At 41.7% G+C, this 19,549-nt stretch overlaps 1 protein-coding gene across 1 annotated transcript; it reads right to left on the bottom strand.

Moving 5' to 3' along the window:
- Positions 1-431: 431 nt before the first annotated feature.
- On the bottom strand, positions 432-19,123 carry NAA20 (N-alpha-acetyltransferase 20, NatB catalytic subunit). Its single transcript, XM_055544101.1, has 6 exons — positions 18,972-19,123; positions 13,603-13,627; positions 5,618-5,708; positions 4,841-4,976; positions 1,433-1,578; positions 432-954 (listed from the first exon to the last, which is right to left on the bottom strand). Exons 1-6 carry the CDS (start codon positions 19,022-19,024, stop codon positions 869-871), a joined length of 537 nt encoding a protein of 178 aa, XP_055400076.1. The 5' UTR covers positions 19,025-19,123; the 3' UTR covers positions 432-868.
- Positions 19,124-19,549: the final 426 nt, after the last annotated feature.

The raw sequence follows: 19,549 nt of genomic DNA, 5'->3' as shown, positions 1-19,549 counted from the left end.
CAGTCATTTGTGATTCTTTTCATTTTCTTTAGCTACTTCTTTTATCCACTGGTATTACAAGTGAAAACTAAACATGAAAATAAGTGGTTAGCCTGTGATCTAATCGTTTGGCCTTTTTTTTTTTTTTAAGAAATTAGGTTCTGTTCTCCTTTTATCATCTTTTTGTACTTTGAAAGGCAGGAATACAGTATTGTGAAACTAGACAGAGGAAAGACCTGAGACCAGCAGTGTGGAAACAAGTATCTGGGAAGAACTTCGTCTGCAATAAGCAGGAAGCTCAAGTGTGCAGGGCAGGGGCTGTTCACGTAAGCATTTAAACAATACTTTGTATGTAAATGAAAAATGTGACAAAACAACCCTAAGTGATGACCTTTCTCAATCCTGCTAACTATAGGTTTACAAATGACCATCAAACTTCCAGAAAACATTCATAGAGTCAACAGTGCATTTTATTATACATCTTAGATTTATACATTTCATATATGCTTTTAAAGCTTAAGTTCAATACAAAATAAAAACTGTATATGCAGCAGTGGTTCTCAGGCACAGAATTTAGGGGGAGACTGGAGCAATCATTTTCCCTAGCACACCATGAATAGTGTGTTATGAGCCATGACAGTGGAATGTTTCCTTCTCACCTAACTGCCTTTTTTGGTTGGATTTTATTACAGTGAACAGCTTTAGAAGGTATGATATTGCTAACAGGAAACAAGATGACTTAAAAGTTTGATAACCTATATTTTCTTGAAGTCTTTAAGAGCTAAATGATCCCCTGTTCTCCTAATAGAGCTCCAAGGTCACCTAATGAAAATAATATTGTCCATAATTCTCTTTGGAGCATTATCAGCCTAAGAACCACTGCTCATGGTTATTCAATGTCTTCTGGCCTCACAGGATGAGGTAATGGTATGATGGACTTCTTCTCAGTATCCCTGGATAGAGCTTTCCTCATATCTGTTAAGAAGCAAAGTTTAATGTAAGTACCCAAATGTCAGAGTATGATTTTATATCAGATTTAAAGTGTACAGGTGTTTTAAAAAACACCAAAACCATAAGCGGTTTTGTCCCTTACTCTCCCACTTTTACCAGATTCTAAGAGAAACGTATTTATAAGTGAGACTCCCAAGCAGGAGTACACAAAACACTAACCGAACCCTAGCTGGGATTCAGCTCTTCCTACAAATGTTCTTTTGACAAAGTCTTAGTAACATGTCTATAACAGCAAAACAACCACCGATGGTAATTAACCATTGGTTAGTTAATATAAGTTAGTTAGTGGTAGGTTCATGAAGGTAGCTTACAGGATATTTAAATACTATAGCTCAAATTTAAATATGATTTTTTTAAGTGTATTGAAAGAGCTGAGTATTTTAGTCTATAGGATGCATGTAAACGTCCCTTCCTCCGGGACACTGCCCCAGCGGGGACTCACCGTAAGCGTCCTCATCGGGCTCCCCATTGCTCGCCGAATAGTACTCTATGACTGTCCTGTACACGCTGTAGCCCAGCTGCTTGTACATGTTGACAGCAACTTGGTTAGACACTCTTACAAAGAGATCGACAAAAAATCCACCTTTTCTGTAATAAAAAAAAAAAAAATCAGAATGGGAGAAGTCCTAGAAAACAATACTGGCATGAGCAGTTCCTCTCTTCATTTACATAGGCCATCTTTACTGTCTCCGGATAAAGCTGTATGAACTTCAGAGAGGTCTTGCACAGCTTTTGTTAGATTTTTTCCTAAAGGCTTAGTGGACTGATGCCAATGCAGATCTCATCCTCTTCTAAATGTTACTGTTTGTATAGAAACGCAGCTGAATTTAGACTCACTTTATGCACTTTCACTTTATATCCAACAGACTAGATTCTTACAGGTTTTTTTATGTGTACACGCTTATCTGTCCAAATAACAGTTATGTTTTCTCTCAGTCCTCATACCTTCTTTTTAGTTGCTTCACTGTACAGTCAAGGATTTCCAATAATTACTAAGAGAAGCTGGCTTTAGGCATCCTGTCCTGGAAAGCATTCCATGCATCACCTCTAATATTTACTAAAGGTTTTCAGTAAATACTTTTTGCAGGTTAAAGTTTTCCCTTTCTGTATCCTAGATTGCTTAATCAAGAGTGAATACTGCATTTTATCAAAGCATTTTCTACATTTACTGAGATAAAAAAATGTTCTTCAGTCTATTAATTGCTAGAATACATTCTTAGGTCCGTTTGCTAAGTTTTTCTAGGACTTCTGTATCTGTTCTTTCTCATATCGCTTGTCAGGTTTTTGTTAAGATTATCTTAGCCTTAAAAAATAACTTCCATTTTTGTGTGTAAGGTTGAACTTAGTCAGAATCCTTTTTTTTTTTTTTTTTTTTTTTTACAATTTTCAAGGGACAACCCTTAAATATTTAGAAATATATTTTAATGTTTTGCCTATGTTGTCTTAAAGAAGTTTTATGGAGTATGCTGACATTTATACAATGAAAACATGAAACCCACTAAACTGTATTTTAAAAGGAACTATATTTTAACATTACAGAATACATCAGTTATAATGTGCAACAGAGACCTCAGGTCACCTTGTGAACCCTTTCTGGTGGCCCAGAAAAAGTACGTTGACTCCTGTTATATACAATTAAATCAATTTCTGATTGTTCTAATTAGGAAGAGGCCTGTTTATACCTCTAATTATGATGATCTATTTCTTCCTATAGTTTAGTCAGTTGTTGCATTTTTACTTTAAGTTTGTCACTGGGTATGTAACTTTTGATTGACTCTTACCAATATGCAGTGACTGTTTTTTATTCTAGTAATAACTATAATGTGACTTAATTACACTCTTAATTGCTTTTCACTTTTTGCTTTGGAATTTGCATAATTTAAAAAGTGAAGTGAGCGTAAGTCACTCAGTCATGTCCGACTCTTTGTGACCCCATGGACCATACAGTCCATGGAATTCTCCAGGTGATCTAGCCAACCCAGGGATTGAACCCAGGTCTCCCGCATTGCAGGCAGATTCTTTATCAGCTGAGCCACCAGGGAAGCCCAATTTAGAAAATTTCTTTCCTTTTAGTCTTTCTATATCTTTACATGTATTTCCTGTAAATAGAGTACAGCTGACAATATCATTTTTTTAATCTTACTGTCCTAAGAACACTAAACATGAGGTTCACCCTATTGGTACATTGTAAATGTAATAACTTCCCATTCCCCCTCCCCGCTACCACCATCCCACTCGTTATGAATCTTACCACCTTCAGTCTCTGAGTGCTATCATGTAGTATTTGTCTTTCTGTGACTGGCCTATTTCACTTGGCATAATATCTTTGTCTTTAAACTGGAGTTATTAGTTCCTTAACATTCACTGTTGTACTTACCTAATTACACTGGGATTCATGACTACCACCTCATTTCATGCTTTTTGTTTTGCCACCTTCGTTTTTCTTTTGATTTTTTATTAGTCAATTTTTTCTTTGCAAATATAGTTTGTATTTTTAGTGTACACTAATATATACATGTATATATGTATGTATATGCATAGGTACACACACACTCCTGTACAAATACAGGTCACTTAAATCTTAGTAACTACTGTAATGAAGATTTAGGAGTTGGAAGGGGAAGGAGAGTAGTTTTCTACTCTAAAAGATAGTCTGTCCTATAAATTTTATGTGTAAGGTCATGGCTATTAGAACACATGTCCGAACTCCCTGTCCACTATAATAATAATGTCAGATAACTTTTTCAACAAGATGTGCATGCCATTAATTCTTGTGTGTAAACTACAATATTCTCCTCTTCCCTGTTCAGTCTAAGAGAACCTGATTCTGCAGAACCACCTGCATTTTTGTTTTATATTGATTTTCATGTGGTCCTGGGGCTTTTTAATGACAGGAATTTTAAAATTCTTAAGGACTAGACTTCTTTTACAGCTTAAACAAGAATGAGCTCAAGTTCCCTCTTGCCCTCAACTTGCCTCAAGTCGACTTTTGAGGCCATGGTTACTTCTGTAAAATGCTCCACTTTAATGGAGCACATAACAAGTAATACATAACAAGTGTCTGATATATAAAACAGGTCTTTAAAAAAAAAAGCCACAATGTTGGCTGTTCGAACTGTGCTCCCAGGTGGTCCAAACTCATGGACGTGCTGTAGAATATTTCAAACATTTGGGGAAAACACAGGCAAACTACTGGCTTTGTATAGTTCACAAAAACACATCACATTATATTTCTTTTGGTGACACATTGTCTTTATGAAGCCAGGCTTTTAGCAATTCCTGTCATTATAAAGCCCCAGGACCACATGAAAATTAATGTGAAACAAGAGTGCAGGTGGTTCTGCAGAATCAGATTCCAAGGTTTGAGAAGCCATGCGATGCCCAGCAGGCACATCTCATTAGGCGATAACCACAGTGACTAAAATGAAATGAAAATATTTCTTTTAGTTTTACTGCTTAAAACTATAAACTTTTCTTTAGCCTAGGACACTATGAAAAAAATTACCGAGATGCAAAGGGCAGTGCAAAGAATTGGGGAATATCTGCCAGTGGCAAGAACAGTAACAGAGACCTTGAGGGCTAGATTCTGATTCCACCTATTACCCAGCTCAAGAGTCTACAGAACATTGTTCAGTCTGCTTTAATCTTCCTCAGTGGCAAAACAGGGACAGTAATACCACTATGAATATGTGACAGAACTGCTGTAAGGACTTTTAGAGGCTGAACATGAAATTCCTATGAAACTGCATCATGACAACATTCAACCTGAAGGAAACAACTGATAAAACATTCACCAAGAGAAAAACCAAATGGTTAGAGTTCAAGAATTATTTGAAAAACAGGCTCCTACCTTTCTGAAATTTCCTCTAACAGCTCCATAAGTTTAGCAGCCAAACCAAGACGCCGAAACTCCGGGGCAACAGACAGAGCTGTGACATGCCCGTGCCATTCTTCCCTTGCCACTGAGCCTTCTGCTTTGCCCATGACTGCCAATGAAAGACCACATCCAGTGACTAAACACGGCAACTCACACGCGGAGAAATACTGTGTGGTGTGCACTTTTATCATAAAGGAAACGACCAAGTTCTGATTTTGAAGTTAACACAAAGTCGGGGTCCCCAACCTCTGGGGAGCTGATGATCTGAGGTGGAGCTGACGTAGTAATAACAGAAATAAAGTGCATAATAAATGTAACGTGCTGGAATTGTCCAAAAACCATCCTCACCCTCACCGGAAAATTTATCTTCCATGAAACTGGTCCCTGATGCCAGAAAGTTTGGGGACTGCTGCTTAAAGCCATCTAGCTAATTGTTACTCTTACTTGATACGTATTTTTTAAACGATCTACCATTTCATGTGGGTATGTATGTGTGTATGCACACACAACAGACAGTCCACAGCTCAAACCTGTGCCAGCAACATGACCAGTTCTGTCTGGGTCACTGCTGTATCCCTGGGCCTAGCACAGCACCTAAGACAGAGGGGTCAGTAAGCTGTCCAAGAGGTGAAAAGAAAAGAAAATTACAGGCTCATGATTATAGTTCCAGTTCTGTGATCAGTCTAAGAGTTAAAAGCTATTTTTATCTTAATTGCTTACCCAGAAAAGTACTAGTAGTGTTATACTTACTATAACCCATTAACTCGCCTCCAGGGGCCTCTGCGACGATGAAGTACTCTGGCCAGTGGGCAAGGTACTGTAGGTAAAAAGGAATCCCATACTAGAGACTCGTTAAGGAGGATGCAAAGTAAGGACAGTCAGAGTTCTTCACAAAACGAGTTTTGAAGTTTCCTTTAAAAAGCATATTTTTCATCCCTAGCCAATTGTATGATTTCTGCAATCAGTTCATTACATGAAATGTTTAGGTTAGCACTAAATTTCAAGAAAACTGCCTGAATATGTAACCTCAGATGTGAATGGAGACATACCATCCAAGAGTGGAGAACCAGGACCCCCAAGTTCTACAGCCTGTCTCCCCTGCTCATACTTTGTCTAGACCCCCCCTCCCCCGCACAGCACCTCCCCATCAGCTGCCATTCCTGTCTACCGTCCCCTTACAGTGTAGTGTCACCTGCCCTCTCTCCCTGGTGCTGGGCACACAGTGCAGCCTCAGGATGTTTACTTCTCCCTTTCTGCACTAGGAAATGAAGGACGAGTGCCTTCATTAGCTTCAGGCGTGGGACAGTGAGAATAACTGTAATTTACTTCCAAAGGCTACTTAACAAACCCAGTTCGTCCAGTCCACTGATTCAAATTCTGCATTTCTAGTAATGCAAAAAATAAAAACCTGATGTTAAAGTGAATGCCTGAGTGCTCATTACTTAGCTCTTCAGCCCTGCTGTCCTACTGAGCTGTACTCATTTCTGTACTTCTCAGTATTAACTTGGAGGTGCAGTTCTATAAGGGGACACCATCAGCCTTTTTTTAACTTTCTGGAAAATCTTTTTGTAAATTCTTCAAACTCCCCTCTGAAGGACAGCCTTTATTCTGTCTCTTAAAACATAACCATTAACATGGAAGCACAAGTCTTTCTGCCATCCAGCCACTGACAACATAACCATCTCTTCTCTGGCTACTGTAGGAGCCCCAGGCACTAACTAGCTTATGGACCATGAAGCCCTGGCAGGCACCTCACCCGGTTTATGGGACTTTTGCCAAAAACTACATATAATGGGAAGCATACCCTGTAGCCTGATTCGCACTGTGATACTTTGCCTAATATACAGTGAAAAGTTTTCTGTCATTAAAAATTCTTCAAAATCCTTTCACTTTTTTAAACAGCAGTCTTTAACAGGTCATAATCTTTTCAATACAAATGAAAATTGAGGCTTTTTTGTTTTTGCTTTTTTCACTCAACTTTGTTTCTGATATTCAGCCCTATTGTCACCTGTTACAGGTGATTTTTACTGCTGATAGTACTCCACTGACATAACTCAGCGACAAACATTTCCTGTAAAGAGCCAGACAATAAATATTCAAGGCTGTGTGACCCATATGGTCTCTGTTGCAACTACTATGAAAGCCACAATAAATCCTAAAGGAACTTCCCTGTGTGGAAAAGGCCACAAACAGGATCAAGAAAATTATGAATGGGAAAGCTCACGGGTATGGCAAAAGAGGTAAAGGCAGGAAATCCTCCACACACAGATACAGTATCAAAACCAACACATGTGAGAAGAGTACAGGATATTGGAAATGCATCAGAAATTGGGACCAGCAACTTAAAACAATCCTGTATGTACACAGACAGACTGCTGTATCAAAACCTCATGGAAACCACAAACCAAAAATCTACAATAAAGACACACACAAAAAAAGCAATCCAAACACAACACTAAACAGAGACATCAAACCACAAGAGAACAAAAAAGGAAGGTAATACCTACAAAAACAAACCCAAAACAAGAAAGTAGCAGAAAGAATATGTGTCAATAATTACCTTAAATGTAAATGGATTAAATGCTCAAAAGACACAGACTTGCTGAATGGATACAAAACAAGACCCATATATATGCTGTCTCCAGGAGACCCACTTCCAATCTAGGGACACACACATACTGAAAATGAAGGGACAGAAAAAGGTATTACATGCAAATGAAAAAAGAAAGCTAGAGTAGCAATACTCGTATCAGACAAAAGGGACTTTAAAGACTGTTACAAGAGACATAATGATCAAGGGATCAATCCAAAAAGACATATACATGCACCCAACATAGAAGCACCTCACTATATCCTGCAAATAACAGAGAAGGAGAAATCAACAAAACTATAGTGGGTGACTTTAACAAGCTGCTTTCATCAATGGACAGAGACAAAACCAACGAGGAAACACAGGCCTGAAATGACACATTATACTAGATGGATTTAACTGATATTTATAGAACATTCCATCCCAAAGCAGAATATACTTTCTTCTCAAGTGCTCATGGAATATTCTCCAGGATAGATCACATACTGGGCCACAAATCAAACCTTGGTAAATTTAAGAAAGTTCAATCAAGCATCTTTTCTGACTATAACACTATGAGATAAGAAATCAAATACAGAAAAAATAAAAAATACAAACACATGGAGGCTGAAAAAATATTTACTAAACAACCAGTGGATCACTGAGGAAATCAAATACCTAGAGACAAATGACTGTAAGAACATGACAGTCCAAAACCTATGCTGCTGCTACTGCTAAGTCACTTCAGTTGTGTCCGACTCGGTGCAACCCCATAGGTGGCAGCCCACCAGGCTCCCCCGACCCTGGGATTCTCCAGGCAAGAACACCGGAGTGGGTTGCCATTTCCTTCTCCAATGCATGAAAGTGAAAAGTGAAGTTGCTCAGTTGTGTCCTCCTCTCAGCGACCCCATGGATGGCAGCCTACCAGGTTCCTCTGTTCCTGGGATTTTCCAGGCAGGAGTACTGAAGTGGGGTGCCATTGCCTTCTCCACCAAAACCTATGGAACGTATCAAAAGCAGTTCTAAAAGAGAAGTTTATAGCAATATAGTCTTACCTTAGAAAATAAGAAAAATCTCAAGTAAACAATCTAAACAAGTAAACTATCAAGTAAACAAAGCAACTAAAGAAAAACAAAACCTCAAAGTTAGTAGAAGGAAAGAAATCATAAAGATCAGAAAAGAAATAAATGAAAAGATCAATGAAACTAAAAGCTAGTTATTTGAGACAATAAAATAGATAAACCTTTAGCCCAAACTCATCAAGAAAAAAGCTCAAATAAATGAGAAATGAAATAGAAGTTACAACTGACACCACAGAAATACAAAGGATCATAAAAAACTACTACAAACAACTATATGCTAATAAAATGGACAAATTCTTAAAAAGATACACTCTTCCAAGACTGAAGAAATTGAAAATATGAACAGACCAATCACAAGTACTTAAAATGAAACAGTGATTTTAAAATGTCCAACAAACAAAAATCCAGGACCAAATGGCTTCACAGGTAAATTCTATCAAACACCTAAAGAAGAGTTAACACCTATCCATCTGAAACTTTCCCAAAAATTGCAGAAAAAGGAACACTTCAAGCTCATTCTATGAGGCCACTATCACCCTGATATCAAAATCAAAGATACCACAAAAAAATAATTACAGACCAACATCACTGATGAACACAGACACAAAAATCCTCAACAAAATACTAGTAAACCAAACCCAACAATACATTAAAAGGATCATACACCATGATCAAGTGGATTTATCCCAGGGATGCAAAGATTCTTTAATAGCTTCAATCAACGTGATATACAGCACATTAACAAACTAAAGAAAAACCATAGAATCATCTCAATAGAAGCAGAAAAAGGTTTTCACGAAACCTGACACCAATTTATGATAAAAAACTGTCCAGAAAGTTGGCATAGAGGGAACTTAACCTAAACCTAATAAAAGCCATATAGGATAAACCCTCCGGAGAAGGCAATGGCACCCCACTCCAGTACTCTTGCCTAGAAAATCCCATGGACAGAGGAGCCTGGTAGGCTGCAGTCCATGGGGTCGCTAAGAGTCGGACATGACTGAGTGACTTCCCTTTCACTTTTCACTTTCATGCATTGGAGAAGGAAATGGCAACCCACTCCAGTGTTCTTGCCTGGAGAATCCCAGGGACAGGGGAGCCTGGTAGGCTGCCATCTCTGGGGTCGCATAGAGTCAGACATGACTGAAGCAACTTAGCAGCAGCAGGATAAATCCACAGCTAACATCATTCTCAATGGTGAAAAGCCAAAAGCAGTCCCTCTGAGATCAGGAACAAGGCAAGAATGTCCACTGTCACCACTTTTATTCGACATAGTTTTGGAAGTCCTAGCCACAGCAGAGAAGAAAAAGAAAAGGAATCCAAACTGAAAAACAAGTAAAACTGTCACTACAGATGACATACTACACACAGAAAATCCTGAAGATGCTACCAGAAAACTACTAGAGACCGTCAGTGATTCTGGTTAAAACTGCAGGATACAAAATACACAGAAATCGCTTACATTCCATACACTAATGATGAAAGATCAGAAAGAGAAATTCAGGAAACAATGCCATTTACCATTTACATCAAAAAGAAAAAAAATTACCTGTGTATAAGCCTACATAGGGGACAAAAGACCTGGACTCTGAAAACTATAAGATGCTGATGAAAGGAATCAATGACAGATGGAAAGATACACCAAGCTCTTGGATTGGAAGAATCAATATTGTCAAAATGACTATACTACCCAAGGCAATCAGGTTCAACTGCAACCCCTATCAAATTAGCAATGGCATTTTTCACAGAAGATTTTTTTTTAATTTGTATGTGAACACGAAAGACCTCAAAGACCCAAAGCAATCCTAAGAACAATGAACAGAGGTGGAAGAATCAGGCCCCCTGACTTCGACTATACTACAAAGCTGCAGTCATCAAAACAGCATGGTACTGGCACACACACACATACACACACACAAAACACCATGGAGAAAAGACAGTCTCTTCAGTAAGTGGTGCCAGGGAAACTGGACAGCTACATGTAAAAGAATGAAATCAGAACATTCTCTAACACTATACACAAAAATAAACTCAAAATGGATCAAAGACCTAAATGTAAGATAAGATACTATAAAACTCTTAGAAGAAAACACAGGTAAAATGCTTTTTTTACATAATCATGTCAGTATCCTTTACAGTAATCAAAATAAATGGGACCTAATTAAACTTAAAAGCTTTTGCACAGCAAAGGAAACCATAAAAAAAAAAAAAAAAAATGAAAAGACAATCCACAGAATGGGGGGGAAACTATCTGCAAATGAAGTGACTGAGGTGGTTAATTCCCCAAATATACAAATAGCTCATGCAACTTTGTATCAAAGAAATAACCCAACCAAAAAATGGGCAGATATAAATAGAATTTCTCCAAAGAAGGCATACAGATGGCTAAAAAGCACATGAAAAGATGCTCAATATCTCTAATTATCAGAGAAAAGCAAATCAAAACTACAATGAGGTATCACCTCACAGTGGTCAGAATGGCCATCTTCAAAAAGTATACAACAAAATGCTGGAGAGGGTGTGGAGAAAAGGGACCCCTCCTAGGGAATATAAACTGGTAGGGAGAACAGTATGGAGGTTCCTTAAAAAACTAAAAATAGAACTACCATATGATCAAGCAGTCCCACTCCTCTGTATCAGGAGAAAACTGTTCACTGCAGCACTGTTTATAATAGCCAAGACATGGAAGCAACCTAAATGTCCACTGACAGATGAATGGATAAAGATGTGGTATACACATAACAATGGAATATCACTCAGCCATAACAAAATGAAATAATGCCATTTGCAGCGACCTGGATGGACCCAGAGATTATCATACTAAGTGAAATAAGGTAAAGACAAGTGTCATATGCTATCAGTTTTATGTGGAATCTAATTTAAAAACTGATACAAAGAAACTTACTTATAAAACAGACTTATAGGTATCAAAAACAAACTTATGGTTACCAAAGGGAAAACATGGGGTGAGAGATAAATCAGGGGTCAGGGATTAACATACACACTACTATATATAAAATGTGTGTGTGTGTAAATAACCAATAGGGACCTACTGTATAGCACATGGACTTCAACTCAATAATTTTCTGTGATAACCTATATGGGAGAAGAATCTGATAAAAGAATGGTTTTATATATATAACTAATCACTCTGCTGTACACCTAAAACTAACACAATACTGTATATCAATTACACTCGCGTTTTTTAAAAGGTCACAAAACAAGAGGGATTATTATTAATATATATTACAGATACGGTCAGTTTTAGATATTTAAAAAACCTGCTTCCATTCTACTATTATGTTCTTTAAGTAAATATATATGTTTTAAATATTCAATTATTTTCTTGTGCTGAACTGACCTAAAGGTTCAGAAAATTGTAACAAGAATTTTATTTTTTGACTTCAAAGTTTTAATAAAGTTTTTACTACAAAAAAAAAGTACACACATGCACACACACCCACATATTCTTGATTTCTACTGCTGGTGTAAACATGCTACTGATTTTTTAAAACTTGATCCTGGTTCTAACATTGGTGAACGTTCTTTAGTTGTTCTTTATTCTAGACTGATGATTGTACTATCAATTGTAAATGATGATAGTTTTATTTCTACCTTTCTCGTCCTTATACTTCTTCCTTCTGTAAGTTTGGTCAATTCCTCTAGAACTATGTTAAAGGGTAGTAGTGACAGTAGGCATTCTTATCTTATGCCCAATCTTGAAGGGAATGTACCTTAATTTCTCACTCAAGTATATAATGCTTGCTCAAAGTTTTAAAATATAAAACCTTTACCAAATTAATAAAAGTCCTTCCAGTTCTAGCTTGTTATACATTCTTACCATAAAAAAGCACTACACTGTAAGTCAGCTATATTTCAACTAAAAAAAAGAACTGTGAAAGTCAAGGACTAGACACAGCGTGTAAATTATTCCCCAGTAAAGCGTTATTTACAAAAACAGGGCCCTGCATATTAGCGTGCCCACCCCTGACATAAACGCCTCTATTTCAGGTTCCAGGAAACAGAATTACCGGGTATTCATGAGTAAAGTGCCTTCAAGAGACTAGCTTTTGAACATTCTCATAAACTGCTCTGTCACTAGCAATTTATGAGAATACTCCCCTCACCTCACCTCCATCAGCCTTGAGCTTCATCACTGCTTGAAATCCTTGATAGTTTGATAGATAAAACATGGTACATCATTTTGGTTTTAATTATCATGTCTTTTAACTGGTGAGACTGAACTCTTGAAATTTTCATAGCCTCCTATATGCCCTCTTGGTTAAATGATCAATTAACACTACCCCACAGTGGACATGGCACATAACCCAGAAATCCAACTCTGTGTTTCAAGCTGTTGAGAATGTAGGAGTTATCTATTCAGGTCAGAGGACCCTAACTTCACACATCCTTGCCCATGTTTCTATTGGGGACCATGACAGATACTGCTAATTGTTACCTAAAATCGTTTTTTTCCCCTTTAGCAACCAGCCTGAATGTAAACCCCAGCTCATCCCAGACTGTTCTAGATAGGTGTATCTCGAGGCAGGTGCTGGTCTGCAGGGCAGAGGGCTGCGTCACACCTCACAGTGGTCCCCTTGGCTTCCCCTCTGCTGACTGACGCTCCTGCCAGGAATGCGGATGAGATGCCGTAGACTCTGGAAGCCAGGGTGCCCTGGATGACACAGTGGTCCTAGGGCAGAGCCCGGTGTCATAGGATGTCATGGAATCGCCCGGCACTGATCATCCTCTTGAGGCTTTGTTCTTATCAGACAAAAACAGCCCCTCCTGCTTAAGTCACAGCTTTCTGCTGCTCACAGCTATGCTTACTACTGAGGGGCAGGGAGGGCAGGGGATTGTATTGTTCTTGATTTATGAGGTCATTATATTAGCAGCTTGTCAGCAGATGTAAGATAACTCTTGTTCCCAGTTTTTAGTTTCTTTTTAATTGCCTTTAATGTTGTTTATGATGTTTCCTGACCTCCAAGTCTTAAACATTTTCAGTGTTCAAGTCTATTTTTTTTTCTTTTCTCTATTTTGCTTACTCTTGGAAGCCTTTATTTAAACTTTTTAAAAAAGGATACAGTTTCTGTAAGTGGATCCAAGTTACTAAAAGAAACAAGAGGAATGTCAACAGTAAGCAGTGTTTACAAAATCAGTTTAAATAGGCCAATTACAACTAAAAATAACATGCACAGGGAAAACAGAACATGTTAAATTCACAACTTTAAACCAACTTTTCAACTACGAAAGATGGTTTAACCTACCTAATGACCATACTAAGCCATCAGCACAGCCACTATAAAGACACCCATACATGTTCATTCAACTGCTTCTTTACAAATTACTTTACAGTTAATACATCATCAAAACATTCTGTCTTCTTTTTTTTTGGCCACACCTCACCGTGGCTTGTAGAATGTCAGTTCTGCAACCTGGGATTGAACCCATGCCCTAATGCACTGGGAGCACTACGTCAACCACTGAATCACCAGGGAATTCCCTACAATTTTCCATTTTCTAACAGTAAACTGTAAGTGGAACTGGTGACCAACCTGGGTTGTCAATCACAGACAGGGCTACACCAGCCTTGCAGCATGTGCCAAGGGCCAGCCCTGCCTTACCCCACCCTCTCAATGTGGACGCTTTCACTCTGGGGCTTCTTCTGCTCCCCGCTGCCCCCATTCTCGTACCTTTAATTTTGCTCTCAGAGGAATACTCCTTACTTGGCTCTGGAGCTGCTGAGCAGCTGCCTCACCAGCCTGTCTGGCCACAACACTCCCAAATCAGCATTTCCACACCTGCCTCCCTGCAGACAGCTCTGCCCCTCACTTTCCGGTTCAGTCAGTGGAAGCACAATCCTGGCGGAGCCCGGAACAGCGCCCTCAGCCCCTCACACATGCAGTCAAGCTCGTCCTCGGGACCTTTAGCGACAGCAACGGTCACACTGCGTTTCTGGAGACCAGCAAACCTTGGAGCCCCTTTCCCCTCCAAAATTACTGAAGACCCAAGACTTAAATCTATTGGTATTTAAAAGTGTAAGATATTTGTTCATTTAAAAAAAATCAGTTAAATATTAATGTGAATGACTTTTTTAAACCAAAAGTCACTATTTTCAAAAACAAAAGAAAATTTAGTGACAAGAATGTCATTATTTGAACAATTTTACGTATCTTTTTAATGTCTGGCTTAATAGAAAACAGTTGATTTTTCATTTCTGTGTCTGCTATGCTTTCTGTTAGATGATCACACATCTGGAAGACTCCACTTGTGCACTAGTGAAAGAATGAGAGTAAAAAAAAAAGCAATAAAAAAACAAAAAACCGGACTTCTCTGGTGGTCCAGTGGTTAAGACTGTGCTGATAATGCAGGGAGCCAGGGTTCAATCCCTGGTTGGGGAATTAAGATCCCACATGCTGCGTGGCATGGCCAAAAGGTTTTAAAAAAACCAAAAACCTTAGTTTTATCATGAAAATGGCTCTGATCCTGCAGAACCTCCCAAGCAATCTTGAGGCGCCCTTGCCCACACCTAGAGAATCACTGCTCTAATCGAGTACAGGACTCACTCTCCGCCCTTCTCAAGGCTACTTTATACCCTTCTCCTGTCTCCTCAATGCTCCCTCTTCCAGCTCAGCTGCTTCTGATTTCAGGAAGAAAACACAACTGTAAGAAGCAGCTTCACCAAGGTTCCAGCATCCGCCCCACCTGCTCTCTGCCTGCTGCCTTGGACCCAGGCCTGGAGTGCAGGTGGGCAGGTCCCACCACCTCTCAGGACCCAGCAGCCTGCTCCCCTGAAAGAAATGGACAGACATGCTGCACACTAGGCCATAGGGACACGTGACACAGTCCACAGCTCCGTCCCCCTGACATGCTGTCCTCTCTCAGCCTCCAGACCCAGCAGCAGGGTTTCCTCCTGCTTCACTGGGCCACTGTGTCTCCTTTACCACGTGATGCCCTGGGAGCCATCCTGGAGCCTCTTTTCCTGTCCACACTCATCAATGAAGTCACCGAGCCACCTGGGTTTAACACCATCCATGCAGTGTTGACCCCCAAGTTTCTATTTTTAGCCCAGACCTAAACCTGAAATTCCCATGTCCAGATGCCTGGCTGACTTCTCTACCTGGGGGTCTGAGTACCCTCTGCAGAGAAGCCCATGTCCAGCACTGGCCTCTCCAAGGTTGAGCCCTGTGACTCCGACCTGGTGTTCTCACACTCCCACTTGCTGCTTGGGCCACACTGGCAGCCGCCTCCGCCTCCCTGACTTTGTGTCTGAAACAGGAACCAGTACCCATACTACTCTGCCCATACTACCCATGCCCCAAAACCTACACACTCCCCCTATCCCCATCTTCCTGCAGTGACACCTTCCCTGAAACACCTCACTCAAAGCCAAATCCATATGTACTTCCTATTTCCCTTTCCTGCTCTCGTTTTTCCTTGTTTACTGAACACTAAGTTCTATCTTACTTTCCCCTCTAAAATGTAAATTCTGGGAATTCCCTGGCAATCCAATGCAATGGTTATGTACAACTACAGCAACTTCGGCTTTCAATGACTTTGGTTTTCATTGCTGAGGGTCCCGAGTTCAACCCCTGGACTTGGGGAACCAAGAACCGACAAGCTGTGTGGTGTGGCCAATTTAAACAAATAAACTGTAAATTCCATAAAGATAACATTTTTTGTCTTGTTATCTACTGTCTCTTCAGTACTGGCAGGCAGAAAATATTTTTCCAAGGATAAAATATTTGCTGTTGACGGCAATGTTTCCACATCCGTTGCTTCTTTCAGTTACTACTGCAACACCCTACCCCAGTGACTCTCCGTGTTCTTGACAGAAGCGCCCTAATCAAGGTGAGAAACAAGGAAGAGAGGAGGGAGAGGAGTCCCCCACTGGCATAGACTGAAGAGGCCTTGACAAGTTAGATGACTCTGAACTCAAATTGTTGTTGTTTAGTCGCTGAAGTGAAAGTGAAGTTGCTCAGTCGTGTCCAACTGTTTGCGACCCCATGGACTGTAGTCTATCAGGCTCCTTCATTCATGACATTTTCCAGGCAAGAGTACTGGAGAGGGTTGCCATTTCCTTCTCCAGGGATGTTCCCAACCCAGGGATCAAACCCAGGTCTCTCGAATTGCAGGCAGATGCTTTACCGTCTGAGCTACCAGGGAAATTAATACATTTAAAATAAGGGGGCCTAAGTGTCCTATGTGAGTAGTGGGACAGTAACCATGGAAACCAGTCCTCCCTCCCTCCCCATCCTACGAACAAAAACGTTGGCAGTAGTTGTTGATCCCCAGGATAAAACCAAAATGTAAAGAAAAGGACTAGAACCTCTGGTGAGTGAGTGAGTGAAAGTCGCTTAGTCGTGTCCGACTTTTTGCTTAGTCACTAAGGCGTGTTCAACTCTTTGTGACCCATGGACTGTGACCCACTAGTCTCCTCTATCCATGGAATTCTCCAGGCACGAGTATTGGAGTGTTTGCCGTTTCCTTCTCCAGGGGATCTTCCCAGCCCAGGGATAGAACTGGCATCTCCTGCATTGGCAGGTGGACTTCTCACCACTGAGCCACCAGGCAAGTCCTCATAATTAATCTTTAATTAATGGTAATTTTGAATATATACCTTTTTTGTTATACAAAGGCATGATGACTTACACAATGTGGAGATTAAACAACTATGTGTCGATTTTCTCTGCCTGTTGACAGGATGATGTTTTGTTGTACATAAACGGTCACGCTTATTCTCCTTCTGTTCTATTCATTTTCATATAAAAGTGTGGGCCCTTCCTCAGTCTTCGGTTAAAACTGACTTTCTAGGCAGCTTTGCCTCATCCATTCTTGAAATGTAAAGCACACTGTCACTTCCCGGGTCTGTGCTTCTGAAACCCAAGCCTTCATCAAGTTATCATCTCTGGGCCATTGCCAAGACCTCCTAAATGGCTCACCTGCCAGGTACACCTTCTCCAGTCACCCCGAGACACACGGCCCTGCGGCGGACAGCTTAGGGGTCCTGCGCGGCCAGGAATGAAGAACCACCAGACCGGGCCCAATCTCTTTAAGGAGTCTCCTTGCTCAGCCCACTCCCACACAGGGCTCTTCCACCTGGGCCATTCCTCTGAGCTCTCAGCTCCTTAGCTGACTCACGCCAAAAAATGGGAATGAGAAGGGCAACTACTTCACAGAGGTGTGAGGAGGAAAGGGGTTACTCCCATCTTCCCTGTAGCTCAGATGGTAGAGAGTTTGCCTACAATGCGAGAGAGTGGGGCTCGATCCCTGGGCTGGGAAGATCCCCTGGAGAAGGGATAGGCATACTCCAGTATTCTTGCCTGGAGAATCCCATGGACAGAGGAGCCCGACTGGCCACAGTCCATGGTGTCGCCAAGAGTCGGACACGACTAAGCTGCTGCTGCTACTACTACTATAGCTACTAAGGAGTTACTCCGGGGCCAGGCACAAGGAGACTGAACGCAGTCGCCTCAGTTAATCTGCTCCGACTGAGAGAGGCCCCCAGAAACCACCTCCGCCCCCCAAAATGGGGGCACAAGTCCAGTCTCACAAGTTGCTCTGACCTCGGAGTTACAGAATCCGGCTCCTACAGTCAATCCCCGCCCGAGCGTCGGCCGCCCCCCAAGGCAGCAGCTTCCTCCTCCAGCACCTCCTTCCTCACCACTGTCAACACGTTGCCATTTTCTGAGACTCAGTCCCTCTGTGAACGTTTCTAGCGAACTCCTCTCAGGTTCTTTCCATCCTCCTGACACTTGAACCTGAACTATCTGGTCCTTTTTCAAATAATTGCCTCGAGATCTTTAAAAGTGGGTCTGGGATTGGTGAGGTGGGTGGATAAGATGGGCTGAACTGTGATGAAGCCAAAGAAGTGAAATAGTAAAAAAAAAAAAAAAAGTGGGAGTCCAGCTGGTAGTCTACAGGTGTTCACGGTAAAATTCTATCAAGCTTTTAAGCGCTCAGAAATTTTCATAATAAAACTTAGGAAAAAAATAATGAAACCTGCAAGTCACAGAGCCTGACTTAAGTCGGACGAAGGACCGGGCACCCCGAGGACCGCCCCTCGACCCCCCTCGCCCCATCCCGCAGCAACAAGTGGTACCCCCGCCGAGACGCGCAGCAACAGTAACGAGGAGCGCAAAGGCGCCGCGCCGGGCTGCGGCCAGTGTTACCCCGCGCGGATACAAAGTAACCGCGCCGCCGCCGGGCCCTGGCTGCCGCGCAGGGGGGGGGGAAGCCGGCAGAAAGCGGCGGGGAGCTCAGCTCGGCGGCCCCCGACCCTCGCCCGGCGTGCCCCCAGGCCCCGAGAGGCGCCCGCACTGCGGTCGGGGCTGCGGGTACACGGCCACCCGGCCAAGGTCAGCGGGGCCGTCCGGACGTCCCGCCCGGCTCCCACCCAGGGCTGCCCCGGGGACGCGCCGGCCGCCGCCGGGCCCGAGCGTGCCTCACTCACATGTTGTTGAAGCGAAACAGGTCGTCGCACGTAAAGGCCCGGAGCGTGGTCATCGCGTCGCCGCGGCCGCGGGAACCGGTTCGCGGAACCACCACACTCGCCCCGCCGGAAGTCGTCCGGCGCGGATGCCCCAAGGCGGCACGGGGGGAGGGGCAGTGCAGAGAACTACTTCCGGGCCACGAGTTGCTCGGCAACGGCGGTCGCGACTTTGCGCCCTCTGGAGGCCGAAGCCGGGGACGCTTGTAACGTCTGGGGTTTTCCAAGGATATTCGCTGTGAGCCCCCGAGAGAAGGAAACAAGAGGCTGCCAGGGGTTAGGAACCCAGGGCAGAAAAGCAGGGTTCAGGATCACTTTGTGCCCCCTGGCATGTGAGGAAGGAAGCCGAGAGGGATGGGAGAACTCATGGTCCAGAGCGGCCTGTCCCAGTGATGCCAGCCGTGCATGCGACTGCAAATTTTCTAACATATTTCACAACATAAGAGAAAGGTGGAATTAACAGCATTATTATTTTACCCAGTATATAAACAATATTGTTTCACATGTAATCAGTTTTTAAAAATTTTAATAGAATGCTTTAA

Source organism: Bubalus kerabau, chromosome 13 (assembly GCF_029407905.1).
Source record: "Bubalus kerabau isolate K-KA32 ecotype Philippines breed swamp buffalo chromosome 13, PCC_UOA_SB_1v2, whole genome shotgun sequence".
Classification (NCBI taxonomy): domain Eukaryota; kingdom Metazoa; phylum Chordata; class Mammalia; order Artiodactyla; family Bovidae; genus Bubalus; species Bubalus kerabau.
Note: the sequence above shows the minus strand (reverse complement) of the source record. Positions and strands in the feature narration are given on the sequence as shown.